Source organism: Cavia porcellus, unplaced genomic scaffold (genome assembly GCF_034190915.1).
Source record: "Cavia porcellus strain 051 isolate PalLab524CR breed Dunkin Hartley unplaced genomic scaffold, mCavPor4.1 scaffold_8, whole genome shotgun sequence".
NCBI classification, from domain to species: domain Eukaryota; kingdom Metazoa; phylum Chordata; class Mammalia; order Rodentia; family Caviidae; genus Cavia; species Cavia porcellus.
Window position 1 is genome coordinate 72169323 of NW_026947491.1, and position 21303 is coordinate 72190625.

Sequence of the window (21303 nt, forward strand, 5' to 3'; positions counted from 1 at the left end):
TCATAAAAGCATGACTAATTGCATGGTAACTGGAGAAATGCTTTCTCTCTCTCTAGGGTGAAGCCTGCATGTCTGTATTTTAGCTTGGGAAGTAATATGGGGATATTTAAACTCCTTGGGTTTAAAAACCATGTCATTATGAGAATGAGGTCACTGCAATATTTTATATCTTCTAAAACCTTGTAATGTATAAAATGTTTTCTCTATGACAAGAGGTATTATGTGCTTTAAGATTCAATGATAACTTTATGCCCTTACATTTACTTGAAAAACTTTATTCATTAAAATGATAAATCCTTCCATTTAAAATCACAGAAAAATTGAAAGAGTTTTTGTACTGTCAATACAAAGAAAGTAAACTCAAAAAGGAAAAAGCTATCTTTGTAAACATGACAGAGTGATTTTAAAAGACCATGTTGTTTGTGGTCTGTGAAATGTTCTTCCTTTAAATGTTAACAGTGCAGCCAAAGACCAGGCTTATGCAAAAAAAAGAAAGAAAGAAAGAAAGAAAGAAAGAAAGAAATATATATATATATGATCTAATGTGACTTCATTTTATACTTTTCTTTACTTGGAGACCAATAAGCAAGAAATCCTTCCTGCAACACGTTGAAGAGCTTTGCACAAACAACAACCTAAAGTTTCAAGAAGAATTTTTGGTATGTTATCAGCAGTTGTCACAACATTGCAAGACCTCCAGTCGTTTTGTGTGTCACATTTCATGTCCATTTTAAGCATGTAAGGCCATGAAGGACTCTGGCCTTGATAATCAATACCCAATTACCAGGTTGATTGTTTGGATAGTAATGTTACACTGGGCAGCCTCTGGTGCAACCTGATCAGAATTCTTCACCTACAGTGTCAGGAAGAGGAGCTCTGCTTCAGGCCTGCTCCCCAACGACTGTCTGCCCTCCTTATCTGGTCTTTCATCCCAATGTAGATGTGAATTTAGAGTGACATAGTCATTATTTTTTGTTTGTAGACAATTTTTAGTGTATAGCTCTATATTTAAGTAATTACTTCAAATTTAGACACTAAACAATTCGATTTTATAATTGTCTGGTTAGTTTACACTAAAGGCACAGAAAAATATGAGACCAGATATTTCCACAAGCTTTATTATTATTATTATTATTATTATTATTATTATTATTATTTCTAGGGCTATTCATCTAAGTAAGTAATATCTCTGTCTTATAAGGCTTATTTTTCGAGTTACCATGGAGCAAATGCTCAATCACAATATAGAGATACATATAATTATTTTAAAAGTTGTTTTGGTATTTTATATATCCATAAAATGAAAGTATTTAAAATACAATGGAGATATTAGACCTACTTTAAAACTTTTAGCGTCTTTCCTAACTTAGATGATCATTTTTATAAAAGTTAAGTAGATTTATAACATCTAATTTTATAAAAATTAAGTAGATTTCTATATATCAGTAAAAACTCTATTTCTGTTTTTATGCATTTCTTAATGTGTGAACTTATAAAACCAAGAAACAATTGCCTTCAATAATTCAGGATTATAATATTTCATTCTTTCAGGGAACAATAACAAAAATGTGAGAAGATTAATAGTATTTCCTACAGCTTTTTAGTTATGCTTCTTAGCAGTGTTGGTCTGGACTTAACAAAATCAATGGAACCATAAAATTTTCCTTAGCATTGGTACAGTAAGAACTCTCAATTTTTCAGGAGCAAAAGTATAATTCGACTAGAATATAAGCGAATATAATTACATTATGCATGACTGCAGTAGACAAAAAGTTTTATTAGCAGTAACATTTTCACATAGTAAGAAAGCTTCTAGTTAAACTTTTTTTGGATATTATGTTTTCTGGACATTTAAAAAAATTACCCTAATGCTTTATTAAGTATATTAAAGCAACATTACTATGCCATATTGCATATATTCTATAAATCGAACTTTTCTAATGTAGTCATTTTATTTGGCACAGAGATATATGCCAACTCAGCACTCACCAGCTAATTCGTTCTTGGATAAATTACTTAAACTCTCTGTGCCTCAATGTCCTCATTTATAACATGATGATATCTGCCTCACTAGACAGGGAATAGTAAAATGACTGAATGAGTGCAGTATATGAACAGTACGCAGCACAAGAATTAACTCTTTTCATGATAGTTTGTGTCATAAAGAAACTCATATTTTGATAAAAACTGTAGTCATATGTTTTTTAAATTACAGCTATACTATGTGATGATAAAGGTGTATGTAAGAAAGAAAGGATCAACTCTGAACAGGTTTAATACAAAAAGTGGGCTTCATGGATATGGGAAGGGAATCTGGGGAGAGAAAGTATGGGAAGGGGAAAAAGTAGGAGTAAAAAATACCATAATGTGATACGCATGCATACCAGCTCTCCAATATGAGTGTTTTTATTTTGTATCACAAACATATACTACTGAAAGAAAAAGAAAAAAAGGGAAAGGAGACAGTCTAACTTACCTGGAATCCCACTGAAAACAGAGCAAACAGTAGGAGAAAAAGCTGTTAGCGAAGATCACACAGCCCTTGTGTACCCTAATCAGAAGAAGATCACCCAGTGTATCATTGCTGTGCAGAAAGTCAGCCTGGTAATTGGGTACTGCTTATGACTAGCAGTCACTCAAATCTATAAATAGAAACCTATTTGAGATAATTACATAACAAAGGTACTATTCGCTCTATTGCCCAGTACACTTTTCTTTTCTTAGATATTCCAACAGCCTTGACCAAGAAGGAAGCTGTTCTAGGTTTTCTCATTTCACTAAAAAAAAGGTTTTTTCCTGAGCTTTTGGTGGTAACACCTTGGAACTCAGATGCTTGTGCTATGGCTCCCTGTGACACATACTCACATATCAATAACTTACCAGGTTTACTTTTGGGTAAAAACTGAAATGGGAGAATTATTCAATTTAAAACAAATAATTTATAACGAAGTTTAAAAATACAAAAACACGTTTTAACTTTTTAAAAGGAATTTTGGAGTTGACACTTCTAAAATGGAAGACTATATATTTCATAAGCATAAATCATCAGCTCAACAGAATAATGAACATAATTTGTTGCACTAATTTCCTCAAAGATACTTATATTGCAAAGAGGAAGGTACACAGATATCTTAATTTTTCACCCAAATGTCATTAATAGACCTTCTTGACTCTTTGTCTGTGTCTGCTAATTCTTAATTGCACGTTTGTACTCCACTATCTATTAAACAATACCTGTTGAGTACAGGAATTGACCTCTGGCATCTTCTTAAACTGACCAGTGTTCTACCAATTAATAGGCATGAAATCACACTGCCTGAGAAGAAAAAACAAGAAATAAATCATTTCCTTCTTCCTACTAAGTAGACGCTAAAATATTAAATAATAGTGTGTGCTCCACAAAACCATGAGTAACAAGGAAAAGGGTCACTAGTATGGTTGCCACCTCTTAGGGCTTCCCAGACTGCACAGGGATTATTGCAAGAGAGTGAAATAGCTCAGCTAGTCAACATTATTCAGATAATAATGGTGAAAGTTAGGTAAACTCATTACTGTTCATTGGACCTTACTTCCATAGTGTTAATATTAGGTGTTTTTTAATTTAGAAATTAAGTTCTTTGAATAAAGAATTCTGTTTTGCTAAGGGGAAGTTTTTGTGCCTCTTTGATTAAGTGTAAACTTTGCAATTACTTTATTTTACAGGAATTACCAAAATTTCTTCAGGATCTTTCTTCAACTGATGCTGATCTCCCTTGGAACAGAACAAAAAACCGCTTTCCAAACATAAAGCCATGTATGTGCATTTATTATTTCTGGCTTAACTACAAAGTGTTTCAAGTGTTCACAATTTCACCTTTCTATATTTCTTTAATGTTTTATGAGTTACTAAATTATAATGATATATTTCCTTAGTGATGATTTCAAATTGTAACTCTTTCACATTAAATATTTATTAGAGTTAATATATATGGTTTTCAGCTTGTTCAGACAAAGCTCACTTATGCAGGTGCAAGAAACTGTAGCTCTAATGGTTTCATAGCTTTGTAATTTAACCCAAGTAAGGAACTTGTTTAACATCTTCCTAAAGACCTGGTCTCCAATGAAAAGAGAAAATTTGCACTTGACTTTGAGCATTAGTTTCCCCCATAAGAGTGTAACAGCTTTATGGAACATTTAAAAAGCTTTTGCAAAATACTAATTGAAGATTCAGGGAAACGTGCACTTAACCAAAATTGGTTTTGCAAAGGAGGCAGAGGTTTGCTTCACCATATGGCAGTTTCATTTTTCAGTCAATGAGAAAAAACAAAGTATTATTGCTCTAAGAATCAAGAATGCTATGAAGGGGAAATGTGACAAAGTTATTTGTCTTATATAATTATATTTTGTGAACAGATGCCCATACTATATCAATATTGTGATTCAATATATTTTTTTGTTAAAAAATTAATAAGTGTTATCTTTGATGCTATGTTTATTTCAAAATGTAAAGATTTAAACTATTCCTAATTTTAAACTGGGCATGGTGACACACATCTGTAACCCCAGCTCTGGGGGAACTAAGGCAGGAGGGCCACAAGTGCAAGGCAGTCTGGACAATTTAGCAAGACCTTATCTCCAAGTAAAGATTTTCTTAAAGCCTGAGGTATTGTGTTCCGCAGCAAAGCTCCCTGGATCCCTCTCAGTACCGGAATCAACTGATGAATCCTAATTTTAAAGTTTACATAATTTATACATTCTGAGTCTTTTCAAAAGTATATTGGGGAATTTTTATGCTTAGTAAAAATGAACTTTTAGCTAAAAAGATAAGAATATTCACAAAATGTAAAATCTTGAAGGACTTGGATAGGAAAAAACAGACTAAATTCTGTTATTTTAGAGCTAGAGGCTAAGTTACATATGAAGGAACAAATTTAAAGAAATATGATATAGGGGGTAGTAATCTAATGCAGTTTGTTTTGTCTGAGAAGTAGGAGTGGATGAAAGTGCTGCTTGAAATTATTTCTGTAACAAAACAAGTTGTAAGAAAATGGCTTTAAAAGTATAGGACTTTATTTAGACAATACAGGATATTAGTAATACAGTTCCAAATTTTATAAAATTATGCCCTATCTCAACCTACTCTTTTTTCTCCCTTTCAGAGAGTTAACCTGAGTTGGATATATTATAAATGGGAATTCCCCACATTTTTATATTTATCTGCATAAAATTTCAAGACTGCTTCATGCTTATTTGTGGTATTTTAGGAAAATGAATGCTGTAATATGATTGAAAGACAGTTATAGTGGAGTAATTTGTATATATTATATACGACTGAATTAATAAAAATATGTATAATAAGTAATTTGCATGGGTCTAATTTATGTTCGAGGACTATCTAATTTAAAATGTATAAAATTTGAGATCCTAAAAAGATATTTTTACTATGACTTTTCAGTCTTTTATTATTAAGATCTCAATGCATTATTACGTATACCCTCATTTAGGGTATAAAAATAATTCTAGTTTTACTTATAAGATGGGAATGGATTAAAGATGACAGACAAAATGAGATAATCTTAAAATAATATAAAGGACTGAGAAATATAACTGGCTCAACTGTTTATGTGTGAGGTTAAGATACAAAATTATCAGACTTCCCAGGGTGCTGTTAATTGCCTTAGTCATTCTGGCATATTGTTCTGTGTTCTGTACCTCATAAGGTTTCTGTGAGAATTAGATGAAATGATCATGCATATCACTTTGTCCAGTATTGGAACATAGGAAACACTCAATAAATATTAGTTCTTGTGATGGCTAGTCATCAACACATTGCTTCCAAGAGGAGAATGAAAAAGACTCAAGATATAAGATATACATGTACCAATTCCCCTAACGTTATCATTACATATGCAAATATTGCTAATAGTAAATAAAAGCTGCTGACTTTCTGAGTGAATAAGATTAAGTTATAGCCCCTCGGGGTCTGCTCCCTGGAGATGACAAGCACACCTCCCTAACCTGGGTTAGGAACCACACTGTAAAGTCCTCCATAGACAAGATAGACTTGTTCCACACAAATGCACAAATGCTGCAAGTGAAAACAAGGTATTTAGACTAAACATCTTAGCTCGCTTAGCTTGTAGAAAACCCATAAAGCTGAAGAAACATAGCTCTCCCCGTGGGGAATGAATACATTTTAATAGAATCTAAACTGTACCCTGAGTCAGCTTAGTAAATGCTTTGTTTCCTCTCATTAGCGTAGGAAGCAGAATTTCAATACCCAGTGCGTTTTAGAAGGTATTAGTTTACATGGCTTTAGATACTAGAATTAGCTGCAAATACTTGGAGAAGAGATTTCCAGATCTCCATTGGACAGGACACCATGGACAACAGGACGCCATGACCTTAACATTCCAACACTGTGAAGATAAGTTCAGCTTGTTGACTCAGCTAGTTGCAAGCAGGCATTTTGAGTGTATCCCTTCCTGAGAAACAGGACTAGTGACAATGGCACTAAAGCAGATCATTACAAAACTCATTATGTGTGAGGCAGAAGTCACTTGCAAAACTCTGTTAAATATTCTCCATCAAACTCTAAACACATTGGATAGGTAATGGCATTTTCTAATAATACAGTTTAATAATTTTAATGTATGTGCTTAAGCTTTGAGACCATATGTATTGAGCACTTGCTATAAGCTTTCATATTGTTTTCCTCACCAAGATTAGACAAAATAAATATTGTAACTACTAACTACACGTTCTTAGTGAGGTAACTAAAGACCACAGAAGTTAAGGAGTTTACCCAAGGCCACTTGTAGGAGAGGTCGAATAACAGTAAACACATTCCTGTTACTTTATTTGTTTTTCTTCCTTGGAAACCACAGCAGCAAAAATCTTCAAAATAATTTAGTAATTCTTTTGTTTTTGTTTTGTTTTGTTTTTGAGACAGGGTTTCACTATGCAGTTCAGACTGACCTTGAACTCACTTTGTAGCCCAGGCTGTCCTTAAACTCCCAGAGATCCTCCTGCCTCAGGCTCCTGAGTACTGAGGTTATACCCATGAGCCACCATGCCCAGCAGTAATTTAGCAATTGGTATATTATTATGTTATTTTCATGAATATCACTAGATAGTCCACTTATAATATAAACAGTAAAAATAGGAGAACATAATGTCTGATGCTTCTTTGAAGAAAAATAATGGGTACAGGGTAGCTAATATAACATCTTAAAATATTCTAAAAAAAAAAACTAGAAAATTTTTTGTGAAATAAATAATAAACTAAATAAATGAGAAAGAATAAGTGGTCTAAAAATATACGCAAATGTATTGAAAGATGTAGTGTATGATAAAGTCAGGTTTTTTAATCAAGGTAAGGAAGGAATTATGAATAATTAGGGCTGTCGGGGCTGGTGATTTAGCTCAGTGGCACAAGAGCCTACCTGGCAAGTGCAAGGTCGTGAATTCCATCCCTGTTACCGCACCAAAAAAAAAAAAAAAAAATTAGGACTGTTTGTTGTTCCATATAAGAGTATAAGAATAACGAAACAATATAAAGTATTTCTACAATTTCTTAAAAAGAATAAAGGAAATGAAATAAAAGTTTGAAATACTTTAAAGTAAACCACAGAAAACCAATAAAATTTAAGAAGATATAGAAAATGTATAAAAATACTTTATAAGACAGTTGTAATGGTTCACACACAACCAAGAAGCCATAAAAAAGGAAATTTATGAATTTGACTGCATAATACAAATTTGTGTAAAGCAAACTAGAACCAAAGACAAATGATACAATAGAAGAAACTTTTAGCCTGTAATCCTAGCACTTGGGAGGCTGAGGCAGGGAGATCATTGTGAGTTTGAGACCAGCCTGGGCTAAAAAATGAGGTGATGGCCAACCTGAACTGCATAGTGAGACCCTGTCTCAAAAAGACAAAAAAGAAACAAACAAAGAAAGAAACTTTTAGACGATATGACAAAAAGCTGCATATAGTCATAGCATAGAATATTTTTTAAATAGAAAATAAAAAATATGAAAATACTATTAACATAAAAGACTTTGAAATGACCCATAAACATAAGCAAAGAAGCTCAGTTTCATTCATATTTAAGAAAATTACATAAACATAGGAAGCATGAATTTGTATCTGTAGAAATAACATAAATTACAATATTTACCACTTTGTGATAAGAAAAATGAGGTCACAGAATTGCTACATGTTCAGAGTACAAGTTAATAATATTAGACAGTCATTTGGCAGTATATTTCAAAATTGGAGGTGTGATTTTGATACATGTACTGTCAAAGCAAGCACAAGAGAGTTGTGATTTCAGAATTGAGAATGTATTCTACAAATATACTGCTACATATATGCAAAAAATTCAAATATATTTATTCCTCATTTTTAATAATTAATGGTAGCATTTAAATCATCATAGTTAAATAAATATATTAAAACAACAAAGACTTTTTAAAATAATAAACTGGGAATATTTATACTTATATGAAAAAATTAAGTAAATTGAAAAAGTAACATCACACAGACTGTATTCATATCATTAGTAGTTAATTTTCTAAGAATATTTATATTAAATGTTGGAAATAAATATATTAAAAATATATTAACAGTGATTATTTTTGAGTGGTAGAAATATGAGATAAAAGGAAATTTCTTTCATTTTATTCCCATTTACAAAGTCTGAATATTATGTCATGAATTTATACTACTTTTATAATGAAAGTAGAAAGTTAAAAATCAATTTGCATTTATTGCTTATATTTCTTCTTAGATAATAATAACAGAGTGAAGCTGGTAGCTGATGCTAGTGTTCCAGGATCGGATTACATTAATGCCAGCTATGTTTCTGTAAGTTACTATTTTTATATATTTATAAATTATAAATACAGAAACTTTGTTTTCTTTTAAGTATCTAAAACAACAAATTCATCTGTGAATCTTAATGTGCTAATATCTACATTGACACTGTGCAGCTTTATTTTAATACATAGGCAGATAGAGGCATCTAATCGATTTGTTTTTATCAGCAATCATTTCAGCAGTTCATGGCAGACATACAATTTAATGTTATATATCCTGTTCTTTCCACTATTTCATCTGCTTTGTTTATTCTTTTTTTTTTTTTTAAACTGGGAATCGAACTCAGAACTTTGTACTTGCCAGGAAGGTGCTGTGTCACTGAGCCATATCCCCAGCTCATTTGTGTATTCTTTGTATGCACTGAGGACTACCAACTTCATGTGCAATGAACAATTAGTCATATGGGCACTTATTCTCATATGGTGTAAAAACCTGTTAGGCAGGTTTTCTGTTCTAGATTTACAGTCCCTCAGGAGACAATGATATGCTGGTTTTTTACTCTCAACTACTTACAGAATTATACACTCTGTTATAGCTATTCAATAAACATATCATTAATAAACCAATGTGGAAAGAATTGTGTTATCCTTAATGTACTATCTTGCTATAGGTAAGTGCTTACTGATCTGGACTGAAAATTGAACAAAACTCATTTATTTTCTCTGCTTTCTTTCTCTGTGTTCTTTAGTTCAGTCAGTAGTCATCACCATCACAGATATTTAGAAACTTACATGCACCTAAACCTTGGCTGACACATTCATGTACTCTTCTGGTCAGTTAATCTGAAATTTACATTGGAACTCTCTTCTAAAATATTCATGAAAATTAAATTTCAGCCTCTCTAGGCATTGATTCATCCACTGTCTTTTATGGTAGATGTTTCTGTCTTTAAATCTTTTATACAGATCTTTCAAATCAACATAAAACCCTTTATATTTTCACGAACTGCTCTAACTGTAATACGTAGTGAGGTTAAACATTTTAATTACAGGAAACTACAGATACTTGAGGGTTTCCTTGACTGTCCACACTTTTTACACCACCACAGCTACTGTTATTTTCCCTTTCATAGATCTTTTCACGTCCTTCAGTTCTTATGAGGTTCTTCTGTGGTGCTCCATCTAATCCATCTAATCCCCTAAATTTTTATTTTATAAAAATAAACAGTTTTATTATCTCCAAGCATTTGTGAAAGGAAGGAAGGAAAATTCATTCTAAATCACATTCTGGTTTTACTCCAAAACTGCAATCATACTTTGAGTCTTATTGCCAAGGAGTGAAAATGGGATATTTTAATACTTCTTAACAGAATAAGTAAAAGAGTGTTTAGAGAAGGTAATACGTCCTTTGAATTTCATTCTTTTTTTAATGCCAGAACTTTAAGTCAGTTGAAATCATCATTGGATTTACTATTCAGATATCATTTTATTCATTTATAAAATGATTTATTTCTTTGAAAGTGTAATTCATCTTTAAACATTTTGCTGATATATTATGGTTGTTAAGTTTAATAGCTGCTCTAATGATCAAATGTCTTATGATGCTATAGAATAAGACAAAGGTAACTGGTTGTATCAGCGACTTATTGATTTGTACCAGTTATTATTTACTAGTAAGTAAAAACAAATTAATAGGTCATGCTCTCCTAATGTTCCACCAGATATTGGGGTAACTGACAGTGAAGGATATGAACATGATTGAGAAGGAAAACAGATTGTTTTAGTAGGTATAACTGAACTGCACAGATTCTATAAGTAAAGTAATATTTATGAATCCCCTAGAGTTCCCTCTAAGTTTTCATCAGGCAACTATGAACAAGTAATAATGTGATATAAGCAATAAAAAAGGAAGCCTGAAAATATATGTTCTGCTATAAACAAGTGTTGTTATAATACAGTAAATCTTACATTTTACTGTGATGCATATGTAATGATATGCATAATCATAACTGAGTTGCATGGTAAGCAGGCCAAGATAGATGCATTTTAGGTGAAGGCACATTTCCATGTTAAAGTGAGTTGTATATTGCTTTTGCTTTTCAAGGAAACATTCTTTGCCAGGAATGCCAGGAACAATGAAAACAAACATAGCCGTCATGTTGTAGGGGACTTCACTTCTCCAAATTCAAGCCATCTTCACCTCATAAAGAATATCCAACACCTCAACACCACCCTTACTATTTTGTTCATGAGCATATATCCCAGGTGAAAAAGACAGAGAACAAATACACTTAATTTTGGGTACTAAATCTGGGAGTAATAAAAGGAAGGCCAGCAGATGATCTAGAGCAAGAAGCTCCAATCCAACAGAAGCTTCATCTGTATTTACATAGTACTGCCTGAGCACTGCAGTGCATCTCATTTGTTGATGCACGAGCATTTACACAAGGTCCTGGGAACTAAATGGAAATTTACATGTTTATTTCTTCTTATCTAAATACTTTAAGAAAGGGGATTTGATCTTTAGAATCTTAATACCAGTCATTCAATATGCATCAAGGATTCACAATGCACATACATATGAAAACATATAATACACATACAAGTGCACATTATTGATAAGCATATGCTAGACAGTTTGGGAGATATTAAGATGAATAATTTCAGCATTCAATGGCATCATAATCCTTTAAGGGTAACATGTATATATATGCAAGCATACATAGAGGCATATACAAGTGTATCACCATAAATATGAGTATATATTTCACACTTCTTTTCTAGAGGCTTGCCTACTGACTTTCTTATGTGAGTAGGTATAGAGAAGCTATGATAGGATATTGATAGGCACTATCTGTATAGAGATTATTATTATTGTCTATATAATGTGGATACAGTTTAATTTAAAAGTTCTTTACTATTTGTTTTTTAAAGTTTTACATAACACTTTACAATTTTAAGGAACAGTTTATACCATCACCTTACAGTTAGTATTGAAAATTACTCTGTAGTGTATACCAGAAAATAACTATTATCTGTGATTTATTACTAGGAAACAGGATTAGCTAATTTAAGTGACCTGCTCGAAGAAGTGCACTTGTAGAAGAAACAGAGTCCAAGCCATAAGTCTAGTCTCTAGGCCAATACATTATTTTCATTGCCTGTAATAACTGCCTTTTTCCCTTAAAAATCCATTTAAGTTAAGAAGGTTTAATAAAAAATTTACGTCCGCTGCATGTAATATAGGAATTATTGAAAAGGCATATGGACAATTCAGTAATACACAGTTCAAACTTGAGAATAGTTAAGTCTGAAGGCAGCAGCAAGAAACAGGTTGGTACTACTTGGTCCATGTACCTGTACTACCCTGAAACTCCACCTGCAGGTACCACTCACTTCATATAATTGAATAATAATTACGCCTTTATCACTGATTAGAATACAAAGAAAACAACTGTTTTTCAGGAAATAGTTAAATTACTGCTTTGCATGTCCTTCTACAATGACTGAGACATAGAAGATACTTAATAATGAACAAATGAGTTCGTAAAAAGAAATATATTTAAGTGGGTATATAGACATGCTTCAGAGCTCGGATACACCTAGATTTAAATTCCTTCTCTGCATATAATTTTGTAGTTGTATGACCTTAAACTCTTTAGGTTACATTTCTTTATCTATAGAGTAGGGATCATAATACATTTTTTGAAGGCTGCCATGGAGATTAAAGGAGATAACACAGATAAGCTGGCAATCACATTGGAACCACCAAGTAAATGGATGTCACATCTATTATTGTTGATGCTAGATAGTAGTGGCTGGGACCCAGAGGCAAACCTTTGAAGTTAAATTAAGGGATGTAGCGAAAAGTTCCATCAATAGTCAAAGATAGTTAATGAAATTGGAATAAAGTATATACTTTGCTGTCATTACCAAAGAACTTTAAAAACCAGCCAAATGTACATTTCAATAAAAGGACAAATTTCTAGTTGTGAAGTTCCTGCTCAGAAAAATTCTAGTTCACATACAGATACTAAAAAATGTAGGCAAAAAGAGCAAACAGGACTGGCACTTATCCCTCCATTGTCATAAAACACAACGGGAATATTTCTTAAACAATTGACTTTTAGACAAACATTTTACTTCTACTAAGCCTATCTTTAAAATAAATTTTCTTTACAGGTGTAAAATTTAATGTATGGTAGTTTCCCTGCATAGAAAAAATCAAGGTGGGGGAAGTGTTGTCATATAAAAATATAATTAAATAGCAGATGGTACATTGATACATGATGTATACTAAAAATACAGTTTTAAGCACTTTAATGATGGAAATAGATACTATTTTTGTGAATAACTCTTCTCTGTGCTATTAGATATGACTGCAGAAACCTTTAAAAATATTCCCAATTGTTTCTATTTATGTAAATATAATTTTATATGATATAAAATATAGTATATGGGATATAGTGTATTACTCCACATCAAACCTAGCTCTCTTCTAAGGAGAGCACCTCACTAACCTTGCTCATTAGTGATTTTGTATTCTCTTTCATATGCTTTAAACATGAAAGACGACCAAGTTGCCTTGCCTCCCTAAAATCACCAGCTCGAATTCCAGACATTAAGCATAGGTGCTCTATCTTTCCTTTTGGAAGTTAGCTACCATCTTCTAAGCTACTTTCTCTCATGTGTTAAATGTCAGTCCGGGATTGTTCCTCTTCTTTCAGTACTACTTAGGTCATAATGCTTGGTGATAACAAAATCCTATGGAATACTTTTTGTTGTTGTCCTGTAGAATATTGATTCAGTACCCTGCCTGTCCTTTTCTCGCCCTTTTCCAATACCTGGCCCTCCGTGCAAGCTCATCACTTGATTCACAATATAGATCTTGTCACCACCAAGTGCAGCTCTTGATTGTAGACCTTTTGTTATCTCACACAATCTTTCATCCCAACCACTGTACTCTGACAATGCATCAATTCTGTTCTCATCTACAGTTTGCTAATCTGATCATCATATCTATTTCTCCATTCCAATCAAGACTTCATGTGCTTCCTTGCATTGTTTTTTTCTTTCATTGTGTATGCCCTCAAGTCTTGATTTTTTTCCTTTGGTCTCTGTTGCCTGACAAATTGTCAGTCTTGGTTATACAAAATTTTATGGATTCTCTCTGTGCTACTAAACGCAGTTGGAGAAATACACATAACTTCACTATGTGTCTCTTCAAACTCATGACCATTTACATCAAAAATATTTTTGAACATGGTGCAGTTCCCTAATCCAGAGGTCCCTAACCTACTATCCTCTAAGGCTTGTTAAGAACTGCATGGCACAGCAGGAGTGAGCAAGAGATAGTGATATTTCATCTGTATTTACAGCTGCTTCTCATCACTCCCATTATACCCGAGCTCTGTCATATCAGCAGTGGATTACATCCTCTCAGGAGCAAGAGCCCTACTGTGAATTGCACATGTGAGGAATCTAGGTTGCCTGCTACTGATGAGACTTTAATCCTGAAACTATCCCCTTCTCTACTCCGTACCACCCCAGACCTCTGCTCCCATCCATTAAAAGTTGTCTTCCACAAAACTGGTTCCTTGTGCCAAAGTGGTTACTACTGCAGGCCTAATCCATCCGAGCAGCTGCTCTCCTGACCACTGTGGCACTTCTTCTCTCAATCCCACACTGTCTGCATTTACCTACATCTATGGCACCTTTATTATTGCACTGATAAAGGGGAATCAGTTAAAAGTTTCCTACCTGTCTGCATCTGTGTTTATACAATGTCTCTCTTCTGTGGCTGTGAATGAAGTGTGTCTTCTATATCCAAGTAACAGCCTATCTCTTGCCTCTCAAGACTATAGATTGAGGAGTTTTCTTTCTTTTCTTTCCCATTAGTTTTATTCTTCCAGCAGACATATGCATGTATTGAAATTTCTTCCTTTTATATAAAAACAGACTTGGTACCATAGCTCTTTCTAGCTACTCCCTGATTTTCCAAGTCTCGTTTACACTGAAGCCTCTTGAAGAATTGTCCCTACTTATTATATCTAATTCCTTTATCCCCTTATCAATCCCACTCATATTAGGCTTCTATGTAGGCAAACACAGCATTTAAACTGCTGTTTTCAGCGTCATAATTAACTACTCAAAAACCAGCATCAAGTGTCAGGCCACATTTTATGTTTTCTCAGTAGCTTTCACCCTTTTATCTTAGTCTTCTTGGTTCCTTCTCATCTCCTCAAACTCCAAGCAATGAAATGGTCTGAACTTAATCCTTAAATTTACTGTCTGTTTCCAAATTAATCTCCCGGGTCAGCTTATCCATTCTCCTGACTATAAATCAGAGCTGTATACTGATTAATTTAAAATCTGTCTCTCTATAGGGCTTTGAATTTTTTCCTGAATTTCAGACTCATACTGAGTTGGCTTCCTAGAATTCCCACTCGAATATTTAATAGGTATTATGTGTTTACTATATTCACCATGAATTCCAGATTTGTCCTACAGGTCTGCTCATCTGGATGTCTTCCTCAGCTTTTCTTAGAACCATTACTGATTCTTCTCTTTCTCTCATACCTGATCTATCAGCAAATTTCTTACAGTGTAGTAAAGCATGTGGTTAAAATTAGATGCAAGGTATTTTGAGTAACTAAGACTATTTAGGATCAAAAATATACAATAGTTTAAAACATTACATCATATTATAGTAAGTATATTTTCAATATTGATAAACTAAGAAATACTATGTTGATGTAAATATTGATGCAGTATATATAATCATATCTCTCTAGGGCTATTTATGTCCAAATGAATTTATCGCTACTCAAGGTCCACTACCAGGAACAGTTGGAGATTTTTGGAGAATGGTGTGGGAAACCAGAGCAAAAACATTAGTAATGTTGACACAGTGTTTTGAAAAAGGACGGGTAAGCAATGCAAAAATCTTTTCACAAAAAACATTTTGTATTAGTATGTGTGAATATTTCAGATGTATTTCAATTCACCCATAACTTAAATGTCTATAAGACAGTTTTAACTTAGCAGCAATACTGTGAGATATATCCCATAGATAGATAGATAGTTAGATAGATAGAGATATTAATGTCTTAGTGACTTTTCTAACTGCTGATTTTCTCTAAATACAGATTAGATGCCATCAGTACTGGCCAGAGGACAACAAACCAGTCACCTTCTTTGGAGACATAGTGATTACAAAGCTTATGGAAGATGTTCAAATAGACTGGACCATCAGAGATCTGAAAATTGAAAGGGTAAAACAGTGAAGGAGAAGAACATGATGTACAATATAAATGATCTAATTGTCTAGAGTAAAATTAATATCTATATCCCTTTCAATTACATTCATTAATATGTTTCCATGTGCTTTTAAACAATTTTCAAATTGATATATGACATCAGTATCTATGTCACCATATTTAATTCCAGAACTTACAGTTAAGGGATATATTAATCAATTGGCATCACATACTTAGGTTGATAAACACAGAAAATTGAAGAAAAACAACTACATTGCTTGATTTTCTTGATAAAGAAACTAGTATTTGACCTAAGACAAAAAGTCTTCCAAATTATTCATCTCTAATTGAATCTAAATAACTCAATTTTCTATTTAAACAAGAACCAATATGGATTTAACAGCACAGGATGCTGTTATACTGGTTAAAAAAGGATTTACATACATAGAAAACTGTATAATGATCTTTGTATTTTCTGACATTAAATATATTATCTGTGTTCTTATAATTTGGTCAGTGTGTTCAAGCTTTGGCACTAAAATTGTTTCAAAACCAGGAGCTCTAATTAGATTTGAATATTGACACTTTTTATTCAAATCACTTGCAACCTTTCTTTTTTTGGCATTCGTTATGAATGGTAGTTTTCTTTAATAACAAAACATATAAACAAGAAATTATGAAAACATTTATTTTCTTCATGGTAAGTAGTTAAGATCACTCCCAAAAACTGACAATTCAACCTCCATGTAGTACTTATATAATTTTATTATTTATAAATCAACTACTTTGTCTAGCATGGGGATTGCATGACTGTTCGACAATGTAACTTCACTGGTTGGCCGGAGCACGGGGTTCCTGAAAACAGTACTCCTCTCATTCATTTTGTGAAATTGGTTCGAGCAAGCAGAGCTCATGACACTACGCCTATGATTGTTCACTGCAGGTAAGAAAAATATTTACAGAACCCTCTATTTAACGCTATTAAATGGTGTTGAAAACCAATAAGGTCTTTTTGCTATGAGGAAAACAAATTTTCAAAAACACAATATTAATGTGAATTTGTTCCAGGTTACAGTTTTCTGATTTTAGTAAGTCGTGGTGTAGTTTTCTAATAGTTCAAATGGCATAAACAAAATGACTGATGCAAGTATATAAAAGCAAAAAAAAAAAAACTTCAGTGCACAAATTGTCATGGACTATTGAATTATGATTTTCAAAGTCCTTTAAAATATGTCCAAATACTAATGCATCACTGATATTTGAATTTGTGTTTGTATAGGATTTTGTAAATTTTATAAATAACTTTCATTCTTTCATTACTTTAGTTGCTATTATTCTACTTTCACAATTTAAGCATTTTTGTAGAAAATAATTTTTAGATTTCTAAACTACAAAAAAATCAGTAAAAATAAAAAAATCAAATTAAGTGATCAACTCAAATATAGTCATAGATTTTTACAAAATTATAATTTCAAATTTTTTACTAGATCTCTGAACACTGTGCCATGACTATAAATGAGTATTTTCCCTCATTTTTGCCATTGGTATTTAGTATTCTTAGGAATAAAATTTAAAGCTATTTAACATTCAAAAATTTTTCTAAATATGTAGGCATAATTTTTAATATATATCTAAATCACCTCAGCTTAAGTGCTTTTTGCAATTAAAGTTTAGCGATTAGAGAAAAAGTAAGTGATTATGTATTACGATTGTACCTGCAAAAGATATTGAGAACAGATAAATTTAGAGACAGAAAGTAATGTAGTCATTGAGTGCATCGTGCAGTTTTCTCATCTCTGGGACAAAATATCTGACATTTGTAGCTTAAAAGAGAAGAGATTTGTCTGACCCACAATTCAGTAGGTTCAGTTGATGGTAGGCCAGTTTCAAGGCAGAAATGTCATGGTGGAGGAGTCTGAGGGAACAAGGTTGTTCACATAGCAGTCAGGAAGCGGAGAAAAGGGAAGAGTTGTTTGACCACCTTCTAATTTGAAGGCCCAGTCACCCACCCTTCTGATCAGGCCCTACCTTTGAATGTGAGACTTTTAATGTGCATTCTAGATCGAACCTACAACACTAGGGAAAGGATCTATTGTAGTTTGAATCTAAAATGTCCCCCCAAAACTTACGTGTTCAGAGGTTAGGCTTTTGGAAGGCAATTGGATCTTGAAGGCTCTAGCATCATCGTTTGTTGATTTGAAGATATTATTAGGACATGATAGAAACTTTGGGGTTGAAGAGTGTGAACAATGGGAGTATGGTCATAGGCTGTACAGGCTCCTTTTCTGCTTCCTAACCAAAATGAGGTGAGATGCTTCCCTCCACAAGGAGGCCTCAAGCAATGGACTCAGCAGGCCATGGACAAAACCCTCTGAAACCATGAGGTACAATGAATATTTCCCTCATTATTGTAAACTGGCATTTTCAGTTATTTTATAATAGTGATGAAAATTAGACTAATACCAGAGAGGGAGTTGTTTCTTGTTATGAACAAAAAATTCTAGAACTAGATAATGGTGATGCTATGTGACATTCTGAATGTTCTTAATGCCTCTGGATTTTACACGTAAATATTGTTAAAATGGTAAATTTTATGTAATCTATCTTTAATATATAAATGTCAACAAAAATATTTTATAGTAGGAGTATACTTTAGAAATTTTTCTAACAGCATACAATAGTGTGGTTTAATATTTAAGAAAATATAAATCCACACAATTTTTGAGTGTTTATTTAGAGAAAAGAACATCACTACATAATTTAAAATCTTATACATTTTATGAATATTTTGAACTTTCATTTTGCAAAAATGAAACATAAATGCTTGCTTATTATGAAATACACAAATAATGTCTATTTATAAAACATGAAACAAAAAAGTCTCATCCTCACTCTCAATTTAATTTCCTGTCACATACATAAGTTTTTAACATAATATTATGCTATGTAAATAGTATGGCACTTTGCTTGGAGTCAGTGATTGATTCTATGCTGGCATCGATGATGATGAAAACCGTTAGTAAACAATAAATGAAGGTAACAAAGCTGCTTTCAGTTTCTTTATACCTTGAATATACTCGACCGCAGCCACTATAAGCTATTTAAAAAGAAAAGAGGTTTTTTCTAAGCATTTGATAGTTTCTTCATGTGTGATTTAAGGAGATACAAAATATAATAGTTCTACAAATCCTCCATGTCTGAAGCAGAACAATTAACTCAATGCCTCAATTCTTTATTTGCTCCAGGCTTGGTAAACAGCATGGTCTTTCTGATTAGGCCATAACCCTGAAGTTTTTCAGCTCTCCTCTTCTTCATCTGCGTCCTATAGCCAGTCCACAAGCACATGCCCTGGTCCTTGGGCACCCCTCTGACCTTCCCCACTGCCCTCTCACCTCCTGGGTCTGGCTGTTCTTCTTCCAGACACGGAGCTAGTATCTCGCTAATAATACATGCCTCAAGGTCCAGTGACCCTCTCTGAGATACTTACTTGATTGTTCCTTAATCATATTTCTTTTGAAATACTGTATTATTTGAGATACTTTTTCTGTTGGCCTTGTTCTGTCTTTAACTGATTTTCCTTAAGCTAATTTATCTTTCTTCCTGGCACTTGTTACTATGATGCACATACATACTGTGTTTTTGTACCATTGACCTCTAGAATGTAATCTCCATTATACGTGGATAGTGTGTTGTTAACTATATACCCCAGATACCTAGAATAATTCCTGATACTAAAAATACATCGAATGATAAACTATGATTTCTCTGTTCATGCATATGAGTGGGCTTGTTATAATCAGTTGTAATACACTGATTAAATATGTTAAATTATATGAAATTACTAATATTTGATTAGTCAAGTATTTTAATAGTACTTATAACAATAGTACAATATTTTAATAGTACTTATAAAAATGGCAATTTCATGTGATCCAAAGAAATATTTATAAAACTAATGAACCTTCCAAATTTTTTCAGATTTATTTCCTATACTAATAATTTGTATATTGAGGGGTATTGCCTTTCTAATAGGAAATTCTGAACTAAGTTTCTGAGGTTTATCACTTAACAACTTTTATTTTGGGGGTGAGTAGAGCCTAAAGAATAGTTTTTTAAAGCAAAAAAAACTTACAATTTTTATGAAGCAACCACCCATGGGTATTGAATTAATTGAAAGGAAGTAACTTGTTGATTATATCATCTATAGTAGGTACAAAAAAACCCTGAAAAAGTGAACAATGCAACTGATTATTTTCAGTATCATTTAAAGAAAATATTATTTGGTCTAAGTAAATACTATTTAGTCTAGGTAAATATATTCTTCATAATAAACATTTTGACTGGTAGTTGGAAGAATCATCAAATGAAGTTTCTAATAGTGAGTGTTTAAAATTCTTATTTTTCATGAGTTCAATCCCCAGTACCGCAAAAAGAAAAAAAAATCTTATTTTACCAATACTCCCTAAAATATTATGGAGCAAGTTAAAATTAATTGGTTAAAAAATGAGAAAGACTCAAATAGTTAATAATGCCTTGTTGGTTCTCAGCTTGCTGTGTTTAAACACAGTTTTGGTTAACATAAAAATCCAGAGAAGCTCAAAAAAAAACTGTCTTCAAACAAAAGAAACTTTTTAGAATTTATTGTTATTATAATTCATGTATCTGTATAACTATCAAAATGAGTAAACCTTCATGGGATGAATTTCGTGTAATTTCTCTCTTCCTGCAGTGCTGGAGTTGGAAGGACTGGAGTTTTTATTGCTCTGGACCATCTAACACAACATATAAATGACCATGATTTTGTGGATATATATGGGCTAGTAGCGGAACTAAGAAGTGAAAGAATGTGCATGGTGCAGAACCTGGTAAGATACTGAAACCTGCAGTGTCAGTTCTAGAATTTCTGTGTGAGAGGATCTTGGTAGTGATCTGTTTTGAAGCAGGCACTCTTTCCTACATTACAAACCTCTGAGGCAGGTCTTGGGAAGGACAGCAAGTGGAGATTATGGGAGAAATAACATCACCTTTAAGTACTGTTAACTGACTCTTCATCCTACTTTATACTGATAGACAATATGATACATATTGTAAAGACCAATCCCCAGCTGATAAGACGGTCTGCCTCTGTACTTCCTGCTTGCTTATTCCATATCATCCCTAGACCACTGGAGATTAAGGCCTGATATTTTGGGAATGATCCCAATCAGTGCCTGTCCATTATTAAATAAATCTTCCTCCAAA

The 21303-nt window shown here is 32.8% G+C and overlaps 1 protein-coding gene and 1 long non-coding RNA gene across 5 annotated transcripts in view; one reads left to right on the forward strand and one right to left on the reverse strand.

Moving 5' to 3' along the window:
* The window catches only part of Ptprq (protein tyrosine phosphatase receptor type Q), a 201870-nt gene that overhangs the window by 172489 nt on the left and 8078 nt on the right, over positions 1-21303 (forward strand). The window contains exons 37-43 of the mRNA XM_063255200.1: positions 578-659; positions 3703-3793; positions 8776-8852; positions 15598-15732; positions 15952-16077; positions 16857-17005; positions 20792-20927. Coding sequence (XP_063111270.1) covers positions 578-659; positions 3703-3793; positions 8776-8852; positions 15598-15732; positions 15952-16077; positions 16857-17005; positions 20792-20927 — 796 coding nt within the window. The remainder of the gene's footprint in view (positions 1-577; positions 660-3702; positions 3794-8775; positions 8853-15597; positions 15733-15951; positions 16078-16856; positions 17006-20791; positions 20928-21303) is intronic.
* Positions 1-21303, reverse strand: part of LOC134477366 (uncharacterized) — a 177542-nt gene that overhangs the window by 129542 nt on the left and 26697 nt on the right. For 3 of the 4 annotated variants that reach the window (XR_010049392.1, XR_010049393.1, XR_010049391.1), the window contains exons 3-5: positions 7425-7454; positions 3235-3316; positions 2477-2551 (exon numbers count right to left, since the gene is read on the reverse strand). This is a non-coding gene — a long non-coding RNA (uncharacterized LOC134477366). The remainder of the gene's footprint in view (positions 1-2476; positions 2552-3234; positions 3317-7424; positions 7455-21303) is intronic. The other variant, XR_010049394.1, reaches the window with a different exon arrangement.